Source organism: Falco rusticolus, chromosome 10, assembly GCF_015220075.1.
Source record: "Falco rusticolus isolate bFalRus1 chromosome 10, bFalRus1.pri, whole genome shotgun sequence".
NCBI lineage: Eukaryota > Metazoa > Chordata > Aves > Falconiformes > Falconidae > Falco > Falco rusticolus.
Genome location: NC_051196.1, coordinates 27,834,468 through 27,860,427, shown reverse-complemented (window position 1 = coordinate 27,860,427; position 25,960 = coordinate 27,834,468). Strand labels below are relative to the sequence as shown.

At 40.3% G+C, this 25,960-nt stretch overlaps 1 protein-coding gene across 1 annotated transcript; it reads left to right on the top strand.

The window, feature by feature from the left end:
• Positions 1 to 12,338: 12,338 nt before the first annotated feature.
• Positions 12,339 to 13,748, top strand: MC3R (melanocortin 3 receptor). Its single transcript, XM_037402818.1, has one exon. It carries the CDS (start codon positions 12,532 to 12,534, stop codon positions 13,510 to 13,512), a length of 981 nt encoding a protein of 326 aa, XP_037258715.1. The 5' UTR covers positions 12,339 to 12,531; the 3' UTR covers positions 13,513 to 13,748.
• Positions 13,749 to 25,960: the final 12,212 nt, after the last annotated feature.

Here is a 25,960-nt window from a genome sequence, read left to right as displayed (position 1 = left end):
CAGCACTGCTCACACCTGCTTGCCCCTCAGCCTGCACTTCAGAGTCAAGAAAGCTTTGCTGAAGCTGGTGACGCTACATTGATTCATATTTTAATTCATTTTGCAACTGCTTACAATATATTTCATGCAAAATTCTAGTCCTCTGAATGTCACTGGTGATTTTGACACATTAATACTGATGCTGCATCCAGGGATGCACCATAAAGCTAATTTAAAAAAACACATTATTCCAAATTTGTATAAAAACGTGACAGCTCTATGTTTACTCCTCCATGACACAAGATGGCACCAGACACTACCTTAATTTCAGGCTTTCAAAAAAGTGGACTATCAAAGCAGTTTGCAATTGGAAGAGCCATATATATGGGTTTAAATGAGTTGAGTCAGAATACAATGGACTGTCCAGTGATTGCACCCAGGGCATCCACCAGGCATGAGAACGGCTGGGGCACAGCAGGGGCAAGCAGTAAATTCTGGAGGGTTTGAAATAGCAAGAAATTGGCTGTGGAATCAAAGAGAGAGCTAAAGAAATTCTGTCTCTTGAAAATCTCCAAGAGTGAGTCAGCTCCTTTAATGAGGTGCAGAGGAGTCGGGGCCCTCCATACTCCAGGATGGCCTTTTCATCCCAGAAGGAACTCTGTGACAAAAGGCTGCCTCTTCTCCTGCAACCTCCTCCTGAAACTTCAGTCATCAGTCAAAACAGATTGTTTTGACAAAAGCATATACTAACGAAAGACAACAGGAGATTGCAGCTGCCTCCTCGCCTTCCCCCCATTTCATTCTGGCCACTGCATCACATATAGCAGGACATACTGGGACATCACTGATACAGCCACCTCCTCCATTTCTAGCCTTGGTCAGCAAACGACAGGGTAAGAATAAAGAAAAGGCTCCCACACACAACCGTTATGTCTCAGGTGAGCGATACTGTTGGCTGGAGCTACACATGCAGCTGTCCACCCATGCAAGTAATCCCACTGCAGGCTTTAGACCAGAGTGTTGCAAACAACGACCAAGCATTCACTAAAATCCTCACCCTTCTTTATATGTGCAGTCATGTAATTTTAAGCTCAAGTAAGGCAGTAAGTCACCAAGGCTTTAGCTAGCACATTTGCAAGCCCAGCTTTTCTGAAGAGGGGGCTATTACACGTCACTAAAGCCAGCAAATGCAAGCCACCAGATTCCTAGATGCTGGCTTTAAAAATCATTGACAAAATTGGCATTCACATGAGGAATATCATCGAAATCAAATTTGCCTTTGGGCAGCTTCTTTTGGCACAGCCTCTGAAAGAGCATCCCCAAGAAAACAGGCCTGCAGGCACAGTCCCAGGCAGCAGCAGCAACAACAACCTGAAATGGGCTAAATCGAGAGTCTGCCCTGCCGATGTTCCCTCCGGGAAGTATTCATCATTATGCTCCATTTTTACAATGTAGGGAGCACTCAGCTGCACTTTCTGCCGTATTTTTAGCCATAGCTGTTATTTAGAAACTTCAGCCGCCAATGTTTGCCAGTGGCAGGTTATTACTAAAAGCTTTTTGAAATTCCCACCTCAGTGTCACTGAATTATTCACCATCAGGCTATTTGCTAGGCAATGGAAAGAGCAAGCGGGAGGCTGCAGAGCCTGGTCATATTCAGTCACCACTTCCCAATTGATACAGAAAACGAAGGAAGAGATTTCAAGAAAAAAGCCTGCCCAGCTAGAGGGGAAAAAACATGAAGCTCAGGCTGAACGAGCTTACCCCTCTGCTTCCTATGAAGTGAGAGGGAAAGGAGAACAAAGTTTTGAAAACAAATTACCCCATGGTTAAGATACAGGAATGAGGTTCCCTGGCACTGAATCTAGTATCTCCACTGCAAAATGGTAAGTGCTGTATTTTATTCCCCTTTCTGCTCTGACATGTAATTAGCCAGTGAAGGAACAATCACACGCTAGGCAGGGGTGTATATTTATAGCAGCGACAGATCTCTGGACACCCTGTTAGCACATAGTCTCTCCAGACAGTCCACACAAGCTTTTCAAGCTGGCATTGCTTGGACGAGGAAAGGCATTATTGGCTCGCATAAGGAAAACGCTTAGTAACATTATGCCTATATATTGTATTTAGACTCACTTATTATCAGTGTATACATACAAATTAACTAATAACAACCAGTCCAGAAGACAAAGGGAATAATAGAGCACAGATCCAAAGTGACTGGAGTCAGGGGAAGCAGGAGGGGTTTGAAGGTTCACTCCACCTCTGCAAAAACGTGTTGGGCAGTGACACATTGAGATCACTATGGATGAGTGAGCGCCTGAGGTCAGGCTTCATTGGTCTGGGGGTCTGGCACCTGTGTCCTCTGAAGCACTGGCCTAGAAAAACAAGGTTATAGAACATCTTGAGAAGTTTATAAACAGTCAAAAAAAGCACCATTGGTGAATTCAGCTGAAATTTAATTATTTCTGCCATCAGAAGTTGTGTAAGGTAAGCAACAGATGTAACCTTTTCATGACACCTTTTCTTCAAGACAATATTCAGTAAAAACAAGAACTTAAACATCAACTTGTTTTCTTGTGTTAAATGAGAAAACATGCTATTCAAACACATAACTATGTTATTATTAATTATAAAGATGTGTAAATAACCTTGTGCACTTGAACTGGAAAAAAGAGGAACACGAAATAGTATGACACTAGTTGTCACTTCTGTTTTCCGTAATAAATTGATAGAAGGTTTCATGAACCATATTTGCTTTCCAAATCAAGAAGATTCTGTTTAACAGAAAACATTCCATATTCACACTCTTTAGTTTGAAATTACTCCAAAAAAAAAAAAAAAAAAAAAAGGCTCATATTGAAAATTTCAGAATCTAGAAAAGGGAGTATCTTTTAGCATTTAAGTCCAGTTTTACTGTTGAAGTGCAACATCACGATTGGTTGTGCACAATGTGGTTGGTGTGATAGATGGACATGGGCCTTTGCTATTCCTAGTTACTGCTAAATCATTACAAAAAGATTGCCTTGCTCTGTTCTAGAAGGTATTTGTAAAAAGCAACGCAGATAAAAGCACTGAAGCCGAAATTTTTTTTACAACCATAAGACAGTATCTTCCAAACACAGGAGTACAACAGGAAATCCTTGGACAAAATTAATAAGGCAAAAGTTAGACCTAACTAATAATTGAAATTACAAGAATGGGTTCTGATAGCTCTTATCACTGTCTTTGAAAGAGAAGCAGTCTTATGGGTGTGCCCTTCTGCAGCTAGAAAGAGGAAACCACCTAACCCATGGCCTTTCCCACCGATTTCAGGAATATCCCATATGCTGATATGTGAACAGTCAAAGTAAACACCTGTGGGACTCCACCCCCCCACTCCTTTTCTTTTTACTCATAATGGGAGAGCAGAGCTGTTTTGGGTTTGTTTTTGGTTCCTTGGGTGAGTGTTTCTGGGTTTTTTGCAAGACGGCTTAGCCAAGGACATCTCTTTTGCAATACTCACATGGGGCCACACACAAATAGGCAGACATGCAAGCAGACATCATTTTCAACAGCCTGACACCAGTACTTCTGCAGGTCTAGGAGTGGCTGGTGACAGACAGAGCATACAGTCCAACTCTGGCATGTAAGGAGTGGCAGCATCATGATGTAGTGTGAACTAACTTTAGAATAGAATTAAAGAATAACCATTATAATGTTTGTTAACCACTGTAACAATTGTAGATATCATGTACCGCCATATGTTACTCATCGACCTTCCGTGTCTGTTCTGTTATCCTTTGTTAGACATCCGCCTGTCTGCTGACCTTCTATGTTAAAACTTTAGCAGAACACTTCAGCAGGAGAGGACAGATAAGGGTAAAAGAAACAATTAAGCAAGAAAAGCAGATGGCCAGCAAGGGCATAAATTACCTCAGACTGATAAGAACACTGCAAATATGCAAGACCATCACATAACAGGCAAGAGGTGAAAAGTACACCATGAGGAAGACCTACAGCCTTCCTCCTAGAGACCACTGCCCACGTCTCGGAGACCCCTGCCCACAATTCTTGGAAGAATTTGCGCAAGCATGAAGGACTGATAAGCTAATTAACATACGAAGCGAGGGTAGGCGGGATTAGATAATGAATATGTATAGATATTAGTTGAATAATCATTATTTCATTGTATAAATATGGAATTATTAGCTACCTTAAACATGCACGTTAGGCAGAAGGATCCCCCATGCATCCAGCGCTGCCAATAAAGGATACTTAGTCACTAAGAAATTTTGACTACGTTCTTTAAATCAATCAGAAGAAAAAAGCTTCAATTTTCCGGTTGTGGCGGCTTTTTTTCTGTCCTTGTGCGAGTATTTTGTCTGCAAGGAAGCAACACCAGACTCCAAGCGTAGCAACAAATTGAGGTGCTCTAAGCATTAGCAGAACAATCTGTCCCAACGCCCATCAACCCACAGCCTCCGACGGCTCAGTAGGATCATCTCTAAAGCTTGCCAGTCTCCAAAGCCTTACAGTTATCTATAGTGCCAGGAATGAGGTCAGTCAGCACCATTAGGTTATTAGGCTTTAAAAGGCCAAATGCGCCCACTGCTCAGCCCCGGCACTGCAGGGCAAGAAGATTTATGAAGGCAAGGGCTTCCAGGGAGATGAGGAAGATATTCCAGGGATTTTTGGCACTGATGAAGCTAACAGCAGAATGCAGCTGGCTCAATCACATCTGCTTGTCTTTCACTCTGTAAATGAGAGGACAAAACTGATACTGTTATTAGTCTGAAGCAATTGGAATCGCTTGAATATGACAAAGCACCTGCAGGTGCTGGTAAGTGTTTTGCAATCAGGTCTGCTTTGTCTCCTTTTACCCTTGGATGAGAAGGAAAACTGTATATAATGTCCAAAGGTTGACTTTGTTTAAATTAACATGTTAACTGGTAGAAATTATAGAAACACTCATCTGAAAGCCACCTCATCACAATCACTATTACATGTTCCTTTTCCTCACTAATGACAAAGGTTGGCAGGCTGCCTCTTCATTTGCAATACTGGCACTTTTTGCTCCAGCCAAGGTTGCAAGAAAGCTCAGTGGGTCACATCCTAAATGAGACAAACTGCTAGTGTTCTGCTTTGAGAGGTTTGTGGTTGGTTGTATCAGGTGAGGATCTACTCTTCCAATGCAAAAATCTCTTCTGATCTGAGACAGACACATGCAACTTCCACTGACCTCAGCTGATGTCAGATTCACTCTTGCCTCAAAGCACAGCGAGCCGCAGACTATAAAATAACATTATTAGCTATGGACACAACTAAGTGTATGAACTACTATTTCTTGGAAGAACATAGCTGAAATCTTTCCGGTATTGCATCTGATATCTAATATTGCAAGTGATTCTGCAGTCTGTGAATCTGACAGTACTAAAAATGCTCTTAGAAAGCTGTTACCCTAAGAACAGCATTTTTTTAGTAGACAGCTCTTGATCACCTGAGTGTTTATAGCAGTGTCATTTATGTCCTCTTTGCCAGATTCTTGTGAGGCTCTTACTTTCAGTTTCATTGGAGTTTGATAATTGCCAAGTAAAAAACAGCCCAAATCACATTTCCAATATTGTAACTAGTGATATCTTCATAATTTCAGTGAAAAATACTAAACAGGACTTTTTCTTGAATTAAGTCAATACTCAGAGTTCTGTGTGACCTACAGGTCATGTGGTAAATAAGATCTGAAGTTTATTTTAGTGTATTTGTCAAGTATTCTATTATCAAAAACTAAAATTCTAAAGTAGCTCTTCAGCATCAAATAACTCTGTACATCAGTAGAGAGCTGAGTAACCACCAAGAAGTGCCCAGATGTTCAAGCACATGTTTACAGATATTTCCAAATCAAAGCCTGTAAAGCTAAGGGCACTCCAGAAATGCGCACAGATTTCAAAAACAATGCACTTTGCCTTGCTAAGATTGAATATTTTATCTTTTAAGTCCTTTTCTGTAAAGAATAAAATGGAGGAGAGGTCTCCCAGAGTATTTCACTCACTATTTTGACTACTTGGAACCACAGGACAGTAGTAATTACATGCCACACGGGAGTGACCATCTGCTTATTATCCTCTAACTTCCTTTAAAATTTCAATTTTCTAGCACAAACTATTATTGAAAAAGAGTGAAAATAAAGCAAAATTTTGTGCATTTGTCAACCATTATCAGCTTGAATCTCAGACAAGTGTTAAACAAGGTTTTTCATTCAACAACCTCACAAGGGAATTCTCTCCAGAAAACTCCATTATCCACATTTAACAGTGGATGTTACTTTCTCTTTACCTTCCCTGAAGCTTTAATACTTTAACTAGCAAAGAAACAAAAGGAGCAGTAATAACATAAAAAAATAAACCTCGTAATATTAACTACTTTGTAAAACATGACCAAGGTTTTTGCCAATGAAAATGGTTCACTTCTGCTGGTAGTTAAAACAGTTAAATCTTATTCTTTGACTTCGTCACAGCCAATACTTCATTAATTGTGCTGACATCCTCTTTTCTTCTTTTTTCTTAGAAAGGAAGCTATAATAGGGTAAAACAGTGAGATAAAGAACATGAAGGAAAGCCACTTCAATAAGACATCCTGAGAGACCCGGTTTCCACATTTTACCCATTTCATGTCTGTGGACTTGGGGTGCGTGGCCCTGACGTTTTAGAACAGCTATTCATGATTCTTCCAAGGATCTTTCTGCTTGAAACAAAGCATACATAACCTTCGTTACCAATATTACAGGTTCATGTACTAGATAATAATTTTAAGTTTGGAAGTGTCAGATAGTTAAGAACAGCCCTGGCATTGGCAGATAAGCAAAGATGATGGCAAGTGTGTATTAGAGGATGCTGTTAAAGAAATGACCTGAAAGTTCAGAGCTTTGTGCTGCCCTGAAAGTACAGGGCAAAACCCTGACAAATCAAGGCTTATGCTGGTGATATGGGGAAACACGAACCTGAAGATGAACTGTGTCATCTTTTCAGGCAAAGAAAGGAATGGAAATTAGGTCTTGCACACCCTGGGCAAGAGTTCTAATCAGTAACCCAGAATACAAAACAGCAAAGACACATCTTCTTCTGAACCCATTCTAAGAGGAGGTGGCCACTGCTAAACACGGTCAGATCCAGGTACAGGTACAGAGAGTAGCGAGGAGAGAGTACCTGTAGTGTCTGTCCAGCTGCCTTACAGGTGCTGGCCAGGCTCAGGCATGAGGAGCTCTATCAGCCAAACCTGAGGCAGGCACAGGCTGAGAGTCTTGAGTGTCTAGAAACCTTCAGGGCCAAGCTGCTGGTGCCCATTCAGTTCAAATGCCTCCCCAGTTAGGGAGACATTTTCATAATGCAAAAATGAACATGGAATTTCAATCTGGCCTTGAAGCTGCTAAAATTTTTATGTGCTTTTAAATTACTGTTGGTAGAAGCACAGAAGGGTGTTTCCCTCAGTAATAACTATCCTGGTTAAATCACACATGTTTACAGAATTGGTTTTAACTGTAGCAGTCTACTGAAGTGCTGGTATTTGTATACAGAACCAATACAAGATTTGAACTCTAGGTGCATTTCAAAAGATTTCTCTTGCTCAGCTAAGCCAGACCCTGAAGATCATCTCAATTCACCTCCAGTAAATCACTCCAGGGGCTGAAAAGCACTGCTGTATTCAGAATCAGAGTACAGGAGGTTAAGTTCTCGTAGCAAAACAAGCATAAAAATCACCCCTTGCCTTCACAAACTTTTGGGCATGTGAAAACTCATCATAAGAAATATATTAACAAAAAAAAAAAAAAAAAAATCAGGAAAAGGGTAATTCTGGAGGCCAAAACCTCAGAAATTTCTTACCACCTATTTGATCATTACCAATATGATAGTCTAACTGAATCAAAGTTGTGCCAAATTGGTGAAACACACAGATTCCTCTCCATCTACAAGTAACAATGCAGTTTGGGGCTGGAAGCTGAAAGAATAAAATATGAGAAGGAGGTGATATAGTTATCAGTGATAGCTGATAGAGCAAAGGACTGAGCATAATGCTGCAAGAGATGTTTCCTTTCCTGCGAACCTGTACTCCTCTGACCTATGGCTCCAGCTGCTGTCCGACAGAAGTCCTTGGTTTCTATCCCTGTAGTTGCTACGCAACTGTCACCTACTCTGTAGTTCCTGATGCCAGTGTTTCTGTCGTTCAGCACACTATGACATTAAAAAACAATTTCAATAATTTCAACAGCAAGTTTGGGTTTTGAGTCCAGGGAATAAACAAGAACACAGCAGAAAGACAACACTGCTCCCAGGGTGTCAAATAAAAATACTCTCACAACACTTGGAGAGAACGTTAGGAAATGTAACATTAATCATGGACTGCAGAGCCCAAGACAGGAGGTGAGAATGGTATTTTACTCACTGATTTAAGACAGGAGATGACACTTTCTGTACATTAACAGAGTTGCGATGAAACATTCAGATATGGTATGAGCTTACTGACTCACCATGACCCAGAAAAGCACAAAGGTCCAAAACCTTGACTGCTCCCACCTAACCTGCATGACTTCCATAACGGATCTCTTCTGAGCAAGAGTCCTGAGCACACCCCAGACAGCAGTTTAAAGTTTTCCCTTGAGGTCTTGGCCATAAAAGGTGGGAACAGCTATGCACAGAGCAAAATTTGGGGAGTACACACAGACATCTCATACCTTTAACTTTCCAGGCTTCTCTTCACCACATTTTCATGGAGTAAAGATGTAAACCAGGTATTATTTCATTTTCTATGTCCTGGGTTGCAAAAATTGCAGTGGTTCTGCTCCCCTACCCAAGACAAGTGGAATTTGCTGTCTACGGGGTTGAGGATGTGAATGCCTACCATTATGTCAGCAAGTTGCCACTCCTCAGAGGTAACGTAGCGATGGCCAGGACACAAATCCACTGCAGTGCTGTGGCAGATGTTAGAGCAACCTGTCTATTTTGCACTGCAACAGACAGACTCACAAACAGCATCTCTGGAAACGAAGCAGGAACTGACAGCTGAGAGGCAGCGGCTTATTATATGTTATTGCAGAATTCAGATCACAGTTTTTTCAGTGCTGAGGAAAGAAATGCCCTTACACCTTTTGAAAACAAGGCCTAACACTTTACAGTCTCTTGGGCAAACACAGCTTCTTCCCATATTTGCAAAGACCTTGGTGTGAGTTTGAGCTTGCATTCAGATATATGAGGCTCTAGCCCACTATTTTTAGCACTTAATGGCAAAGCTAATAGTGCCATTAATCCACTTTGGTATTTAACATTCAATTTCCACTTCAAATTGCATCTCAGTGCAAATGGTAGCTTGATTCCTGCTGTCAGATACATTCAGAAATTCATGATGCAACATATTTAATCACTTTTTATTCTCTGATCCATCTGAAAGGTGGGGAAATCCGTAGTGGTCTTTGAAACACCGTGGCAACAAGGGATGGAGCATTCTGGAGTCAGTGTTTACAGGACTACTACAGTATGTTGCCGAAACTAACCAGATGGGGAAAGACAGGACTGGAATGTAAATGGCAAAGCACTTCTATGAATTGATTTACATGTGGGTGCCTAAAACATAAATGCCCCTCCATCAGTAGCTAATCCAGAGCTAAGCCCAGCAGGATGCTGTTCCTCCAGACTGAGCTCTCCTCCACGAATGAGAGCTCTGCCTTTGATCCTGTCCTCACCCTGGGAGGCTACAACCTCCACTTGCCACTTCAAAAGACAGTATCCAAGAGCAGAGCTGGCAGGGAGGGACATCCATCCAGCCTTGTACATATGGGCTCCTTCTCGGTTAGAAAAGCAATGTTTACTAGGCCAGTGATAGTCACTATGTCTTGATATCACTGTTTCAAGTGATTGGAGAGTGCACTCCATCAGCACAAGAAAGCTGGCAAGAAGTAACTGGGGCTTACTGCACAAAAAGATAGCTGCTCTAGCCTTACATCCATAACTGCTACACTTGAACAGAGGAATATTTTTCCACTGCCATGGGATTAGAGATACGGGAGAGACAGTCTGTTGCTTTAAGCTATCTGCTTTAAAGTACATCACTGTGAATTTATGGAGAGTCTTTGAGAGACCAATTAGGATCTTTAAAGCGTGAACTGGACAGCTTGGTGAGCAATTCCTCAGGGTTTTTTTCAGATTAAAGTTACTGCACTGGATGTTGTCCTTTTAAAGGTATCACGTGGAGTCTGAATTTGAGATTTGTTGCCTCTTGGTATTGAATTATGGGTGCATGATATGAATTATGTAAGCTCAAAATGAAACCAGAAAATATTTGTAACTTTTTGAGCTAATAAACCGGTAACAGAAACCCCAAGCATTAGTATATATGATGCTGTATGTTTTGATTCTAAATTATTTCTGCAAAAACAAGTCATGAAGTATACAGACATCAGTAAGCACTTTCATAAAAATAAAATCAAACTTAGAAAATTCACAGCAGAGATACAGTGTGAGTAAATAACGTGCAAGGAAAAATCTACCTTATGCTTGCTTGCCTGTTAATATACAATAACTGGTGATCTCCCTAGTATTGCATAGGCTTAAAATTGGTACAATTTCAGTTAAGATCAGTTATGGTGGGCTCCTGTGGGAAAAAGCAGCTACTGGAGAGTATTACTTTTGAAAGAGTGAAGAAAGGAAAGGGCACGTGGAGATTTGTTTGGTTTCTCCAGCAGAGACGTCTAGCTGGGCAGCTCTTCCAGTACGGGTACCCCCAAGGGTAGTTGCCTGCTGAAATACTGGAGACAGACCCAGCAGGGTCAGACCAACTCATCCCACAGCTGTGTTCACATGAAATGCCCATGAAGGTTAATAAAAGAACCTTCATTAAAGTAGGTCTACATCAGAGCAGTTCCATGTACTCAGCATTTAGTCTTCAGAACAATGGCCTTTTCAGAGATTTGAGGGATGATGAGAGAGTTCAAGAGCAGTTGGGTCAGAAGGCTTCAGGCTGTTGAAGATGCTACCAGGAAAATCAGACCAACATTAAACGTCCATTCTCATGAACTGGGCCATAGTATAAAAAAAAAAAAAAAAAAAAAAGAAAGGTTTGACTGAGGCAATTGAACTTGAAGAACTCTATGCTTGAAAGCAGTGCTACCAAAGATGGTTTGGATGGTTAACTACAAGTTAACACCCATGTAACTGGTTTAAAAACCACTTGAGTCCCTGGCCCTCCTGAAGTGACCCTTCTCTGCCACTACAACATAGCACACTTCTACAGACAGGGAGAAGGAAAAAAAAATTAAAAAAGAAAAAAAACACACACATACACACAAACAAGATCAGCTTGCAAGAGCTTGTTAAGCCTTTAGGCTGACTGAGATCCTTCAGCAGAGCTGGAGGGTCACGGCACTGAGAGCACGGTGTGGAGACTCACACCAGCACTTCACTTCACTTGTGAGCAAGGAATTTAGGAAACCAAATAAACAAAACTTAAACCATTTGTGGACAAGGAATTAAATCTCTGGAAGCTCATCTCTGATGAAACCAATGCTATCTAGCTAATGACAGACTTTGGAGCGTCTCAGCAAATATGTCATGGGCATAATATTTGCACCCACATCCATCTGTGCTACAGCTCACCCTCAGGTTGTTGTCTTTAACCACAAGGTCTAAAGCCCAAGCGAGCCCAGGACATACTCAAGGGAAGCATTGTCTGGACTCAGCTCAGTGCCCAGCCGAGTCGAACCAGACAGGGGGAGGAGAGGAGCAGAGGCCAGAACAGCATGTGGGCATCCTGCCTGCCCCTGGACACCTACCACCCTCAGCTGCCTGCCCCTGCTCGCTCCCATGGGCAGGGCCCGGCTGTCAGAACAGGCATAAAGTTTTGCTAGGTGAAAATCCCGTGTTTCAGACAAATTTGAAGGCGACTCCATCCTTCGGGGTGCCTGCAGAGGGCGCCAGACGGCTTCAGATCCGCCGGCGGAGCCGCGGTGGGGATGCTGTACCTGGTGCTCGCAGCTGTCAGTCAGCAAGGTGCTCGCTCTCTAATGGCCAACGCTCCGCACGCAGGATTAAGTAGGAGTTGTTTTCTTTCATGCATGGTTAAATCCCTTAGTTCTCTTTTCCTTTCTTGCCACTGAAATAGCAAGAGAGACTTCGCTGAGCCGCAATGTACTGGCAACAAACCTGCAGGGGCCCCAGAAGACAGCAGATGAGAAAACTCCCTGCTTTTAATTATCAGGAGAGCTAGAACCAGCAATGTACTGATGATGATTTTTCTCTTCAGAAAACAAAAAAAACACTGTTTGATGCCTGCAAGATTTGAAGCTCAGTTTCTTATAAAGGAGAGGAGCAGCCTGTGACTGACAAAACTCACTGTAAACGCAGACTTTTTTTTTTTTCCCCTATTTCTACTTGTAAAAGTGACTAAAGAGAAGTCCTGCTTGATTCCATCCCATGTGCACAGCAACAACTTGGAAGGACTTCTTTTCATTTTTTTGGGGTCCCCTTTTTCCTGTTTTAACCTGTGCCCTTTCAGGTCCGTAATCACTTGTGAATTCAACTCCTTTGCTGACAATGAATACCACACACTTTGCATTTTCATTTCAGCCTGTGCTGCTTAATGTCACCGAAGACTTCAACGACTCAGTTCTGAATAACAGAAGCAGCGATGGATTTTGCGAGCAGGTCTTCATAAAAGCTGAGGTCTTCTTGACTTTAGGGATCATCAGCCTCCTGGAAAACATCCTTGTCATTCTCGCAGTGCTGAAGAATGGAAACCTACATTCTCCCATGTATTTCTTCCTTTGTAGCTTGGCTGTAGCAGATATGTTAGTGAGCATGTCAAATGCCTTGGAGACTATCATGATTGCAATCCTGAGCAACGGCTATTTGATCATTGATGACCACTTTATTCAGCATATGGACAATGTTTTTGACTCAATGATTTGTATTTCTTTGGTAGCCTCAATTTGCAACCTCTTGGTTATAGCCATTGACAGGTACATAACTATTTTCTATGCTCTCCGTTACCACAGCATCATGACTGTGAAGAAAGCTTTAACCCTGATTGTGGTCATTTGGATTGCTTGTATCATCTGCGGCATCATATTCATTGCCTACTCAGAAAGCAAAACTGTCATTGTCTGTCTCATCACCATGTTCTTTACCATGCTCTTTCTCATGGCATCCCTTTATGTTCACATGTTCTTGTTTGCACGCCTGCATGTTAAGCGGATTGCAGCCCTCCCCATGGATGGGGTGCCCTACCAGCAGCGTACCTGCATGAAGGGAGCTGTCACCATCACTATATTACTTGGAGTCTTCATTGTTTGCTGGGCACCTTTCTTCCTTCACCTCATTCTCATCATTTCTTGCCCAATGAATCCATACTGCGCCTGCTATACCTCACACTTCAATACTTATCTGGTCTTAATAATGTGCAATTCAGTAATTGATCCACTCATTTATGCTTTCCGGAGTCTGGAAATGAGAAAGACTTTCAAAGAAATAGTGTGTTGCTGTTATGGCATAAGTGTGGGACAGTGCATGCTGTAAACATCTGGCTTAGTGTCGAGAATAGAGAGAATACACACAATATAAGGGGGGGTGTGTATATATATATATCTCTCTATCTAGATACATGGTAGCTCCACTTTAAAAGCAGTGCTTGAAGGAAGGGCACAGGGGAAAAAATAATTTGATGCCTTTCATTCGTAGTTTTCAAAATTAAAACTAGATTCAACTAAATTATTTGAAATTATTTAAATAGCTATAACAGAAGGAAACCCAGAGGGGCTTACAAAATAGCTTAAGAAGCTTACTGGAAAAATGAATCCTGAAAGGGAATAGTACCTTATAAAGACTAAAATAATATTCGCTCTGCCATTCATTTGTACCTGTTGCTTTACCTTTGTGCTGCTATCAAAAAAGTCAGTGTTTTCTAAAAGATTCCATTAGTAACCTCTATGGAAAGCTATTCACTTGCAAGACAAATCAAAACACCAACAGGTAACAGCATTGCTCTACACTTACCCCCGTGCCTCCACCTTTTATTAAAAGAATAGATTGACATTTATGCTGCTTACTGTAAAAGCAAGCCGAGTAAAATTTTTGAAAGGTGAAAGTAAACATTCCTCTTGCACCGAAATATTTTTTCAGTAGAAATCTGTTAAGTGAAAAGGAACAGCTACTGTCAGTGATAGTGTGACTTAAACAGCTGCCTGATACAAATTACTCCTATGAAGAAGGCATTTACATTACTTATTGTGATATAGAAGTATCATATCCTCAAATTTTTAAGATTTTTTAAATAGGAATACACTAACCAATGTAGTATTTGGTATGTTAGTAAAATAAGTCACATAAATCTCCTTTTGACAAATTGTCACTGATGAGACCCATCCCTAGAAAATCTGGAATATGTTTTGATGGAACAGATACACAAATCTGAACATAACAAATAGCTAAATGCAAAATAGTTTGAATTTAGCTTTGTATAAAAGCTGCAGGGAGTCTTTAGAGATATCCATTTGGCAAAGTTAGGTATCCGGAAGAAACAAGATACATACGGCAGATATGACTTCTATGCATTGAGTAGTATGTCACGGTCAGACTTTTTACTTAAAAGCCTTACAGTGAGTTTGGTGGATGAACGCTCCTGCACTAGAAACAAAAAAGCAACATGCTGTTTGCAATCATTTTCAAATGCTGTGTGCAAGTCGGTGGCATGTAAAGCACGCAACTTCAGCTACAATGATTTAGTCTTTGCCTCCGCTTTTTATAGGAATAAACCATAAAAGTGGCCTTGAAATAGCATATTGTAACTGTGCAAAGGCTGACATGGTTTGTATATAATACAACACACAGGCAGGATCACAGACAGTGCCAAACTAAGAAAACTCCAAGCCATTCTAAAGTCTACTTAGCACCTCTCTGGTATCTCACTTTTAGGAGGGGCAGTAATCGGAAACCCTCAGGGTCGCCTATGGCTTTCAAACATCTCATTTAACTAAAGACTATTCCCGCCCCCCACCCCACCAGTTTGAGTGGGGTTGCTAGGTTGTTATTTCTGGGGGTCCCCTCTACCAGTTTAGGAACAGTTACCCAGACCAGAGCTTCCCAATCTAACTCTGCCTCCAGCTCCACATTCACACCCTTGTCCTGGTACAACCCAAGCTGATGGTGTTTCACTGCTACTGGCTCCAGAACCCAGCTCTGACTGTCCGCAGAGAAGACATGGCCCACAGTTTGCAAATACTGGCCAGTGTCTATGTTTTATTCTCAGCATCCTACAACCTACACAGGGAGCAACCCAACTTCCCAGTCCTATGGGATGTATAATTTTCATGGGGCCAAGAACCATCTTTCCCTGTGCTCTAGCCACACTCCACCCATCAACCCAAACCAACCTCATGCTCCCTATTTCCCTTGCTCTCTGGTCACATCCTAAATTCCTTAACCGAGTTCACATAATCCCCATCCTCCAGACTTCCACTTTCCCAGTACTCCCACTGTTCCAACACTTACCTAATCTCATAAACCCTGATTTTAACAGCACTAAACAAGCAAACACAACACACCACAAAGATCACTGTGAAGCACGTGGCAGAACAAGTACAGATGAATTCTCCCACATTTCAGGTAGAGACAAGAGAAAATACCAACGACTGGCGAGTAAGCTAAACCTGGATACTCTCAGCCTTATCTGCATCTCACAAATTACAGTTTGGCAGTGTAAGATCTGTTCTGTTAGCTCAGTCTGTCTTAATTCTGCAGCACCTGACATGGCACATTAAGATGAACCGAAACAAGTCAGTATAGGAAACCACACAACTGGCCTTTCGTGGTGTGGAAAGACTGTACCTACCTGGGGAAAAAAAAAACCAAAAAAAAAAAAAAAAACCAACCTCTGTATTGTCAGTGTCATGTACCTTTGTACTCTGGAGCATGGTTTGCCATGATATTCTGCCTCAGGTTATTGTGTATTTAGCTTTTATTGCACCTGATGTCCTACTTATTTCTCTTTTAAAAAGTGATTTTAGATGAGACTGACTTACATCGTGCTTTGCCTTTAAGCAAAACATACATCTGTTGAATAAAACAATCTGAAGACGTCACTTAGAATCATGTTTACTTCTGTCAGAGCACCATGCCATGTCAAACCACAGTCTTGGTGGTCTGGTTTACAAAACTAAAAATAGAGTCTAACACTGGGAAAAAACCTCCTAATTCTACATGCTGTCCACAGAGCTACACAAAAAATGAGGGAAAAAAAAAAATCTAGACTTCTCCATCCCACACGCAAATGGGATGGAAAGAAAATCCATAAAATCCCTCAAAGTTTTCTCACACTTTCTGGTACCAGCCAGTGAGGGTGCAGCTCCTCCCCACAGGTTATCCACACAGATGGCTGGAGGATTTGTCCTGCCCCGGTTCCAGATTCCCAACTCTAACTCGTACTTTGGAAATGCATGGTGCAGTCTTCTGCATGGAGCCAGGATGTTAGCCATCACAAGCCTGTCCGTGATGGGAAGGGAAAGAAACTGTCTCCAGGGGACTGAACCCCACAACATGAGGTAGTGAATGAAGACTAATAGCTACAGCTCCGTGTGTAAAATGGAAGGGAAGGGAAGAACAGGTCTGCACTATAAGAAAATGCCACAGCAATCAGTTGCTGTGGGACAGATCTTCACACTTCACCGAGAAGGGAGTCCTGGAGCTGGTGTTCAGCCATTTCCAGTCCTCAGGGACAGAGCTGAGGCTCAAGTCAGGACTCACCTAAGAGACACAAAAAGAACTGGAACTTCAACAGAAGCCCCCCAAAACGGTATCATTTCCCAGCAGTGCACCCTATAGACGTGTACACACAGCAGAGCAAAGACATCACAGCAACACATGCTAGTACAGGGCAGCAGTGCTTGACACGTGCTAGTAACCAGAGCAACATTTCCATCTGCTGAGAATCTGCCCCTGTTTATAATTGCAGTGAAATATGAACACTTTCAGGGTTGTTACTGTTAAGTAAATGTATAATCTGTTCATAAGATGAAATGTTTCTTCCTCGGTAAGAGGGCTGGGCTGAACAAGATACATGCAGTTTCCCCCTAGATAGTCTGCCATTTCTCACACTGAGATAATATCCTTTTCATCTAAAGGTACCATTTACATGGATTTATTGATTTAGGCTTTCTACAAGAAAATCAGGCAGTTCACGAGCACCGTAGGATTACCATTTGCTCAAAGCCTTGTTAGAAAAACCTCACATATTCAGACAAATATTTGAATTTGCAGGAGCAGAAGTTATCCTGCTAAGTCAACACAACACAGCATATTCTGCAAGTTACAGCCAGATTTGATTCTTTCATATAAAATGCAGCACTCTGCATGCAATTTCCCACCAGTAAGTGTCTAAATGTTTTATAATTGAAAGCATTTGTCCTATTAGATGCATAACAAAGTCCAAGCACAGAATTCTGCAGTCAACCAAGGTCATCACTAGGGCCATTAGTACAAATACCTCAATCACCTATTCACTGAATTAAGATGATTCCATTTGTTGAAGTCTAGTTTCGGACCAGGGTTAGCAGTTTTGTTTGGTAGCTATACCTAAACCATTCAGGTGATTTTGAAGCTTACCCACAAAGCAATACTGCTTCACAACACGCACTAGAAACCCCTTGGCTGGGCAACCCAGGCTAATCTCAGTTCCACATCTCCGAGATAGTATGAGAGAAACTAGATAACCTGTGTACTGAGACCTCCAGCAGGGTACAGCAGATGCAACACAGTGCCAGAACAGCTTGTTCCTTCCTGTCTCCACCATCCAAGAGCAGAGACAAGTTGCACTCAGACCAATTGATACAAGATGATCCCTTCTGAATAAGACATGGAAATGTGGACAGCATTCAGCGGGGTGCAGGGCAGGGGCAGGAGGGCTCTCATGGCTTGTATTAGCAGTCCGAAGGTCATCTCCAGTTCCTACCGATCCTGCTGGCAAGTCACACCAGGGCTCTCTGGTGTTGCCTCTTCAGAAGAACTCTGGGTACAGACATGGATCTAACTTTTTATCACAACTGTAACACACACAATGCCCACATTCAATAGGCTTTCGGGTGGAAGGCAGAGGAAATAAACTGCTTTCAGAGAACACTACAAAGATTAATAAAAATTCCTGTCCATAGGTATCTCTGAAGAACGTTCAGATGGTGCTGTTCTGCTCAGTTTTGAAGGTTAAAACTTAAAAGGTTAAACTACAGCCTCGTTTTTAAGTGATTCAATTAATAACGTTCATTAAGTGAACAGAAGCGTTAAGGAAGACAAAGCAGATTCGCAAAGGCCAGAGCTATGGGTGAAGCCTGTATGCACAGGAAAAGCTCGATGCACTGGGAGCAGCTGCACATTTCATTGTGTACTTTCCTAGGCTGCCACGTAACAGGGTCACAGCTCAAGTCAGACTTTATGCCGATGGATGAAAGTAAGCTCTATCAAATTCACTCCAAAGAGAAAAATACAACTTTATATGCTTTAAACCTGCTTGGAAAACAAGCATTTTTTTATTCTTCTTATTTAAAATTATTTTTTCCAGAAGTAACAAGCATAAGGAACCTTGTTCCAAATCCACTTTTCACAACCATCCACCACCTTAACATCATCACAGTCATTACATATTTCATAACCAATTTAAATTGTAGCACAATACTATGCTTATTCGTCACTCTCATAATATACATTTGTTACAGTCAACATAAAATCACTGAACACAGGACCTTGCTACTGGCACCAGTCCCAATTTGAGCAAAGGGCATATTCCCATCACACTCATTGGTTCAATGCTATGCAAAGCAGCCCAAAACATTCTATGGCAAGGGAAATCTGTTTATTATTTGCTTTTTTGCTGGTATGAATGTTAATAATGCCATAGCTAAGTGTCTGCCCTAAGCAGTTATGAATTTCCTATTTTTGTCTTTTTGTATACTTTCCATTTCTTTGTTTATGAAAAAAACACACAGCTTTTATTTGAGGCTATTCCTGTCTTGTGATTACAGACAAAAGGCAGCCCTGCTGAAGTGAGATTTACTTAGAAAATCTGTAAATCCATGATTCTATTGCTCAGACTGTCTCCATTAGTAATAAACAGTCAGTATTCACCTTTGAGCTTAACTGATGCAATTTTGATTTGTTCTACATCTATTACTGATTCAAGGTCAGAAATGAACATTCTAGAAAAAAATTAAAATCTATAGAGCAGCCCTCATTCACTGTAATGGGTATAACAAGCAGCACAACACTTCCAACACATTACTGGTATAATCACTGTAATTATAAGGACACACGCCGGGAGTAAGCTGCAACTGAACCACAAAGCTAGAGACCAAACATGATGGAGTTAAGACTAGTCTGTATTAACATATAACTATTATAACCAGGTATTAAATGATGTAACAATGAACACCATTTAGATTAACAGGATGAAGGCTTGGGTTGTTTTTTTTTTTAACTAAACACCCATATACTGAATCAGAAACACTTCCAGTTATTCAAGTTCACTAACTTATATTGAATTAGCATTTAAGCACAGGTAAACCTACAGACAACCTGGGAAACGAACATTTCTTTAAACTTACCTGTTTGCAGAGGCACAAGAAGCTGTAGGTGAGAGAGAACAACCACAAAACTCCTGCCTATATGCACCTGCTATTACACATGTTCCCATTCAAGTTTGCTCGCTCAACACAATCCCATTCCATACAAACAGTCGGGGAGCAATTGCAGTGCCTCTCCACCTTCAAAAGCTGCGCTACCAAAACAACCTACCCCAAAGGGGCCATTATACTGAGTGAGTTGATAATCAAAGCAGTGAAAAGGTGCAGCTGGGAGAATCAGTCTAAACAGTTATTTCCTGTGATAAGAAAAGGCAGCGAGGGCCTATTAGTACTCATCTCATTAGGCGTTCACATTACACCTTAACAGAGCTTTGCGTAAGTGTTGGGTGTATGACTTAAAACTGCTTGAGTGCATGCTGATAAAAGCAGCCAAGTGTGATTAAAAGTGCATTAAGAATCAGAGTACTTCCTCTGTTGTTAGCATGCAGCTGTGAGGGTCATCGCAGGGCTTCTTCAGCTCTAAGTGTATTTAATCCTTTTTATAATACCTTATTGTATGGTGGTAAGTATTCCTAAATGTTGCAGGCAGGGAAGTTCCTCTTCAGCAGTCACTGAGGAGGATGAGACTCTTTCACTCGCTGTCTAGAAAAGTCAAATTAGATTACTGCTTCACCATATCTATCCCAGGAACAGCTTTCTTTTTCAGCTACAGGGGGAGCTGACAGGGACTGCTGAAACTTAGCCTGCTGCATGTTTTTACCTAGTTGCTAGATTTGTCAAGGTAAGTGGTTACACAAAATTCTATATTCAGGAAAAAATAGAGAATTATTCTTTGAAATAATTTGCCTGGGGAGACTAAGGAGTCTTTTTGTCTTTACCTCAGTGAAAGACAGTAAATTTCTAACCAATGTTGTACACCTTGACCTTGTCAAATTTGAAATGAAATAGTAAAAAACTTAAAAATCTGTATTTTTATGAAATGTATATATGACAGAAAGGGTCAGGCGGAGGCATCTCTATCCCTTCCAGTTATGCCATCACCTCTGAGATCACAGAGAAAATCTGAGATTGCTCTGACACGGGGAGACCTGGAGCTATAGCACTACCAGCAGGCAGGAGTCCCAACATGCAATGAGCAAATCCCATGAGCCATTGCAATTCAGATTTTTATCAACACCTCTAAGAAAACATTAAGCAAAAAAGAGCTTAATGAAGAGAAAGCTGGATGGGAAATTCAAGTCTGAACAGCTGTGCCAAACAGCTACTGGATGTATCTAGTGACACTCAAGGTGTGGTATGTAGTGACACTCAAGGCATGGGAGAGGGCATGATCTGAAGATGTATGCCTTTGGCACCTATCAGCAGATAAGAACAATTAACCATGAAATCAAGAGTCTGCAGCTAACAAGTAGATTTCATCTGTATCATTGCTGCTGCCCTCTTTCACAAAGCCTACAAGCTACTCCTGTCTTCAGTCTTTAAGAACAAAGCGCCTCTTCACAAAACACTTACCTCTCAAAATGAGGCTGAACTTATTCTCCATTTTGGTAAAACACCAGACCAATCTTTGTAGCCTTTTATTGCCTCTTTGCTGCAGTCAATTGTGTGATACCAGTAAAAAGATTTGCCTTTAGCAATTTTGAAATTGTACAGCATGTACTTGGAAATGCACTCTAAATCAAGGACTTATAATTTGAAGTTTGTAATTGCAATATGAACAGTAAATAAAGATAGTCTTTTGTTTACAGACTTCTCTGCATGAAAGCTGTTTAGGTAGACTTGGGAATTCAAAACTTCTGGTAAAACAAATCAGGAGGCAGGACCAAACAAGAGGCATGCAGTAAACTTATACATAAGAAAGCAATTAATGGATTTGCATTTAACTCTATGTACAAAAATTAAACCAAACACTTACTACTGTCACAAGTGTACTGCGTTATATTTTTATGTATGTAAAAGATCATCAATTTAATCAGAAAGGCACATTATATAACAGAAAGTTGTTCTTTAACATATAAAGATGTTCCTAAATATAAAAGAAAGTGTTGTTATGTAGACTCTGTTACCATATTTCCAGGTTTGCAGCCACGTATGAGGTGGGGGTCCTTAGTTCCTGCCTTTGTGACTATACAGCTTTTCATTTCCTTCTGAGTCAGGAATTTGTAATCCGTAGCTGTGATCATGTTTTCCACAAAAGCTGTCACAGGCACCATTAACCACCTTCATACCCCTCGTTTGAGACACCAGCTATTATAACTCTAATACAGTTCCAGCAAAGAAAAGCGTTTGCACAGTTATGGAAGTCTAATGCTTAAACAAGCTTTAAAGGGTATTAATCACCCAGCTTTTCTGAGAGATCATGGGCACAGTAAATCAACACATGAATTAATTTGTGATGATGAGCCATGTAAATTGGAGCAGGCTGGGTGCAAAAAAGAAAATTTGGGTAGGGTCAGCACAAGCTTTTAAATGTTCAAACAGATTGGATACATGTCAATGAATGATTTATTATTTGGGGAGGGGGGCAGGGAGGAGGTGTTTTCGAGGTGGTGGTTGTTAGTTTTGTTTTGATTCACTAGCAAAAACTGTTTAGCCTAGGAAAAGATAGGGGTTTTAAGAAAAAGGTATTCTCCAACCACATTGGTCCTGGCATTTTTCATTCAGAAGTCAGAACATACTACATAGATAGCCTTGGGACAGAGGCCAGAGGTCTTCCTATTTTAAATATATCCATGAGCCCTGCACGTTTCTTCTGAAAGACACCAGTGTCTTTCTCAGTACCATAATCGTGAAAACAGGTTGTACTTGAAAGCAGAAAACAAGGGAGAATACCAACTGCTACATTATGTAATGACCAGAATGTTCAGCTCCAGGGGAAGGGAATAGCAAAGTGGACACCAAAGTAGCCTTAAAACAGATATAGATATAGATATAGATATTTTATTTTTTTTTAAGTAAAATTCTCTAAAATCAACTTCTCTCAAGTTTGCTTAAGCTTATGGGCACACCACGCTGCTCCCTGTGACACCTACCGCAGCAGGCAGTCACAAACAAAATCTGACTAGAAGATGTTCTTTTGGACATTTGGTTGCTATTCTGTGCCTCCTCGCCAGCCATGCCACAGTGTTTTCAACCCTGCGTACACAATGCATCTCTCGGCTATTAACCCTCTCCTCTGTACTGATAGCTATTGTTACTCATGTGATAGCTCAACAGGCAAACACTTCATCTTGTTTCCTAAATGCGATTTGACACTACTTCCCTGTTTAATGCCATGCATAGCAATTGGGAATTTCACAAGAGGCAGTCTAAACAACAAAAAAAAAGCAATAATCCATGTATACAACTTGCACAAACCTGCTATTTCTAGAAATAAACCTACAACTGTGTGGCTAGAGTTCATATGCTGGTGTGTCATTACTATTTGTGCAAAAAAATCAGGTGTGTGCACAGGAGTAACTGAGAAACTTCATATAGGCTGCTATACTTTGGAAAGCACAGAATTAAATGTTTGAAATCAACTTAGGTATATGAAATCAGTCACTAAAACACCATATTGGATTATTTATGTAATCAAAAAACTTCCCATTGACAAAAATCAGACTAAATGAAGCAGGAAAAAGTGCACTGAAAGTATTGAACTTGGAAGCATGTGTGTATTTGCATACAAAATGACAGCTGCCTATTTCAACAGTAAAAAGCTTTTCGTAATAAGCAATTTTTCTCTTCTGCTAACCGTATTTAGACCAGAAAGCATGGGCTTTTTTCTTTCAACTAAGCGGAAATTATATACAAGTGTAAACAACTGAGTATGCACAAGTTGATTTGTGGATATAATAACAATGCAAACATTGTTTTCACCACTGATTCATATAACTTAGCCTTATTATGGATGATCTGGCATGCAATTTGATGATTCTACTGTATTTTTACTGCTTAAAATGCATATATTCTTTTGTTGGTGAAAAACATATCTTAAAATTATAAACCAGCCATAATTTCTAATACAAAGTTAATAACTACAGAAACCTAAATTTTAAATCAAAAGCTAGAAGAAATGAGAATGACATTAGAGACAAAAGCAAATTTTCATAGAGCAGTGACTTCCTATCAAGAGAAAAATTATTGTATTCCTCTTTCTTTTTTTTTCCCCAGAATTTCTACAAGTAGGTAGTAATTAATTATAAAATCTATGGAAATGAAGTCACATATACATGGAATCAGATGGTGCACACATAAGTTACTAAATATTCTTTTTTAAAATGAATTCACTAAGTGGAAAAACATAATGTTCTCAGAATTTCAATTCATCATTTTCTTCTCTCGTCTCATATAATACTAAACTGTTTTAGGTTAGGTTTCTGCCACCTCTGATTACTTATTGTGTAGTGTCACTAGGAGCTGACATGTCACTATGACTTCACATTTTAAACATTATTTTTGTCTTCTATTAAAATACCTTCTTTGCTGGCTGACAAAAAAAGCTATGCCAGATGCACTTAGCAGGCTCGTGTATTTCCAAAGGCAATCACGTAAATGAGACAAGAGAACACTTGCCTCCACCCAGCTCTGCTAGCAAGAAGACTCCATGTTATTTTATCCAGGAACAACAGCTTCCAGCTGGCTTGATGGGAAAAAGTCCTAACCTCTGCTGATTCCCAAAGGGCCAGAAAGAGAAAACCTCCAAGAAATATGTGAAAACAATTTTTCTCTGTGGCTTCGGCCTCTATATTTAGGTGTTCTTAATTTGTGTTTGCTAAAAACGTATCGTACTTGTAAGGGTGAAATGGCAATTAGGCCAATAATATCCTTTAAAACTTAAAGCCTACAAAATACAGGCATTTAAGGCAACCGAGACCAAATAACAATGTTACTTAGAGTCAAATCTACGTAATCTAAATTCTGTATGATAATACAAGTACAGTAAAATCAATGCTGGCTCTGTTAATAAGCCAGTGTAATCAAAATGGAACTAATTATTTCTTAGATGTGACGAGATTTAAATATCATTTTTTGATCTAAGTGCAGCTCCTTACCAGAATCTAAGAGTAGTGAAATTACTAACAATCCAAATGTACGAGAAATATTCAAAACCAGCTCAATTATTATCTGAACGCACTATGTGAAGAGGCATTGAATATCGTACAGAACACTGCTGGTTTGATTTGCTTAAGGAAAACGGGAGTGCAAGGCTTTGTTTTTCCCTTGTTGCTGGCTTACAGACCAAAACACTACTTAATTGGTACCATGGGTAGCAGCATCTTTCATGTACTTCCCTGCTGCTGCCCCCTCCTAAATGAACAGGATTTCTTATTTAGCCACCAAAACATGCTGCTTAAAAGTCTTCATCTTTGAAGGTTGTGTAAAGGGAAGAGATCGGAAAAGACGTAGGGGACTATTTCTTAATTAATGTCAAATACTGAAGCTAACAAAGTTGGCAGGGAAGATGTCTAGTTCAGGGAACAGTATTTTCTGTTGTAATAGCCAAGAGACAGCTCGGGGAACAGAATTTTCTGGGATAGCTGGAGCTATGTGACAGTTTCGTGTTTTGTTTTCTTAAATGCTGTCCCTTTGGTAGTTCTTCTTAATTAAAAATTATTCTGATATATTGAAGTAATACTTTACTTCTAATGTGACAGTTACTCCCAATTTGCTGTATGATTACTAATCAAAAAAGGCAAATAGCTTCCTAGGTGTATGCACAAATATTGCTATTTAGAAAATTAATTCACTGATACACTATCCACTTCCTTGTTTTATTGGAAACTGGTAAGAGCAGAACATGTAACACAAGGTTTTAACATTACTTTTCCTGAAGAGATAAGTACATTCATTAAGACGCTCTGTAAGCAGTGAGTGAAAGCTCTCCATGACCAAAATCACCACATCAAAGAACGTTGAGCAATCAGATTTTCTGAATAAAGGAAAATATGGAATTAACTAAGAATACAGCTCCCACATTGATATAGCTATGAATACAAGATCATTAATTCATCTGCATAATCAGTGAGCATGTGTTAAAAGCAAAACCTAATTTATGTAGGGGAGGAAAAGTGTAGAAACAAACATATCTTAATGAGAAACTGTCATTATGAAATATGTATTTGTTTGGAAAATATATTGCTTAGCATGATCATGTTAATGTTTTCAAAAATCTTTTTGTTTACATTGTGAATCCAACAACACCTTGCCCATATGTGAGCACCTATGCAATCAGACCTACACTGGCTGTAGTTCATGGTGTCTAAATAGCTAAAAGGTGTGCTTTCACACCCTACAAGTAGTAGCCCACAGTAAAAATAGCAGTTTGTTAAGAACTTTCCTGTCATCAGGAGTTACATATCTATATTTATATGTATATCTGGGCATATATACATGTATATGTACAAGCCATATATTCA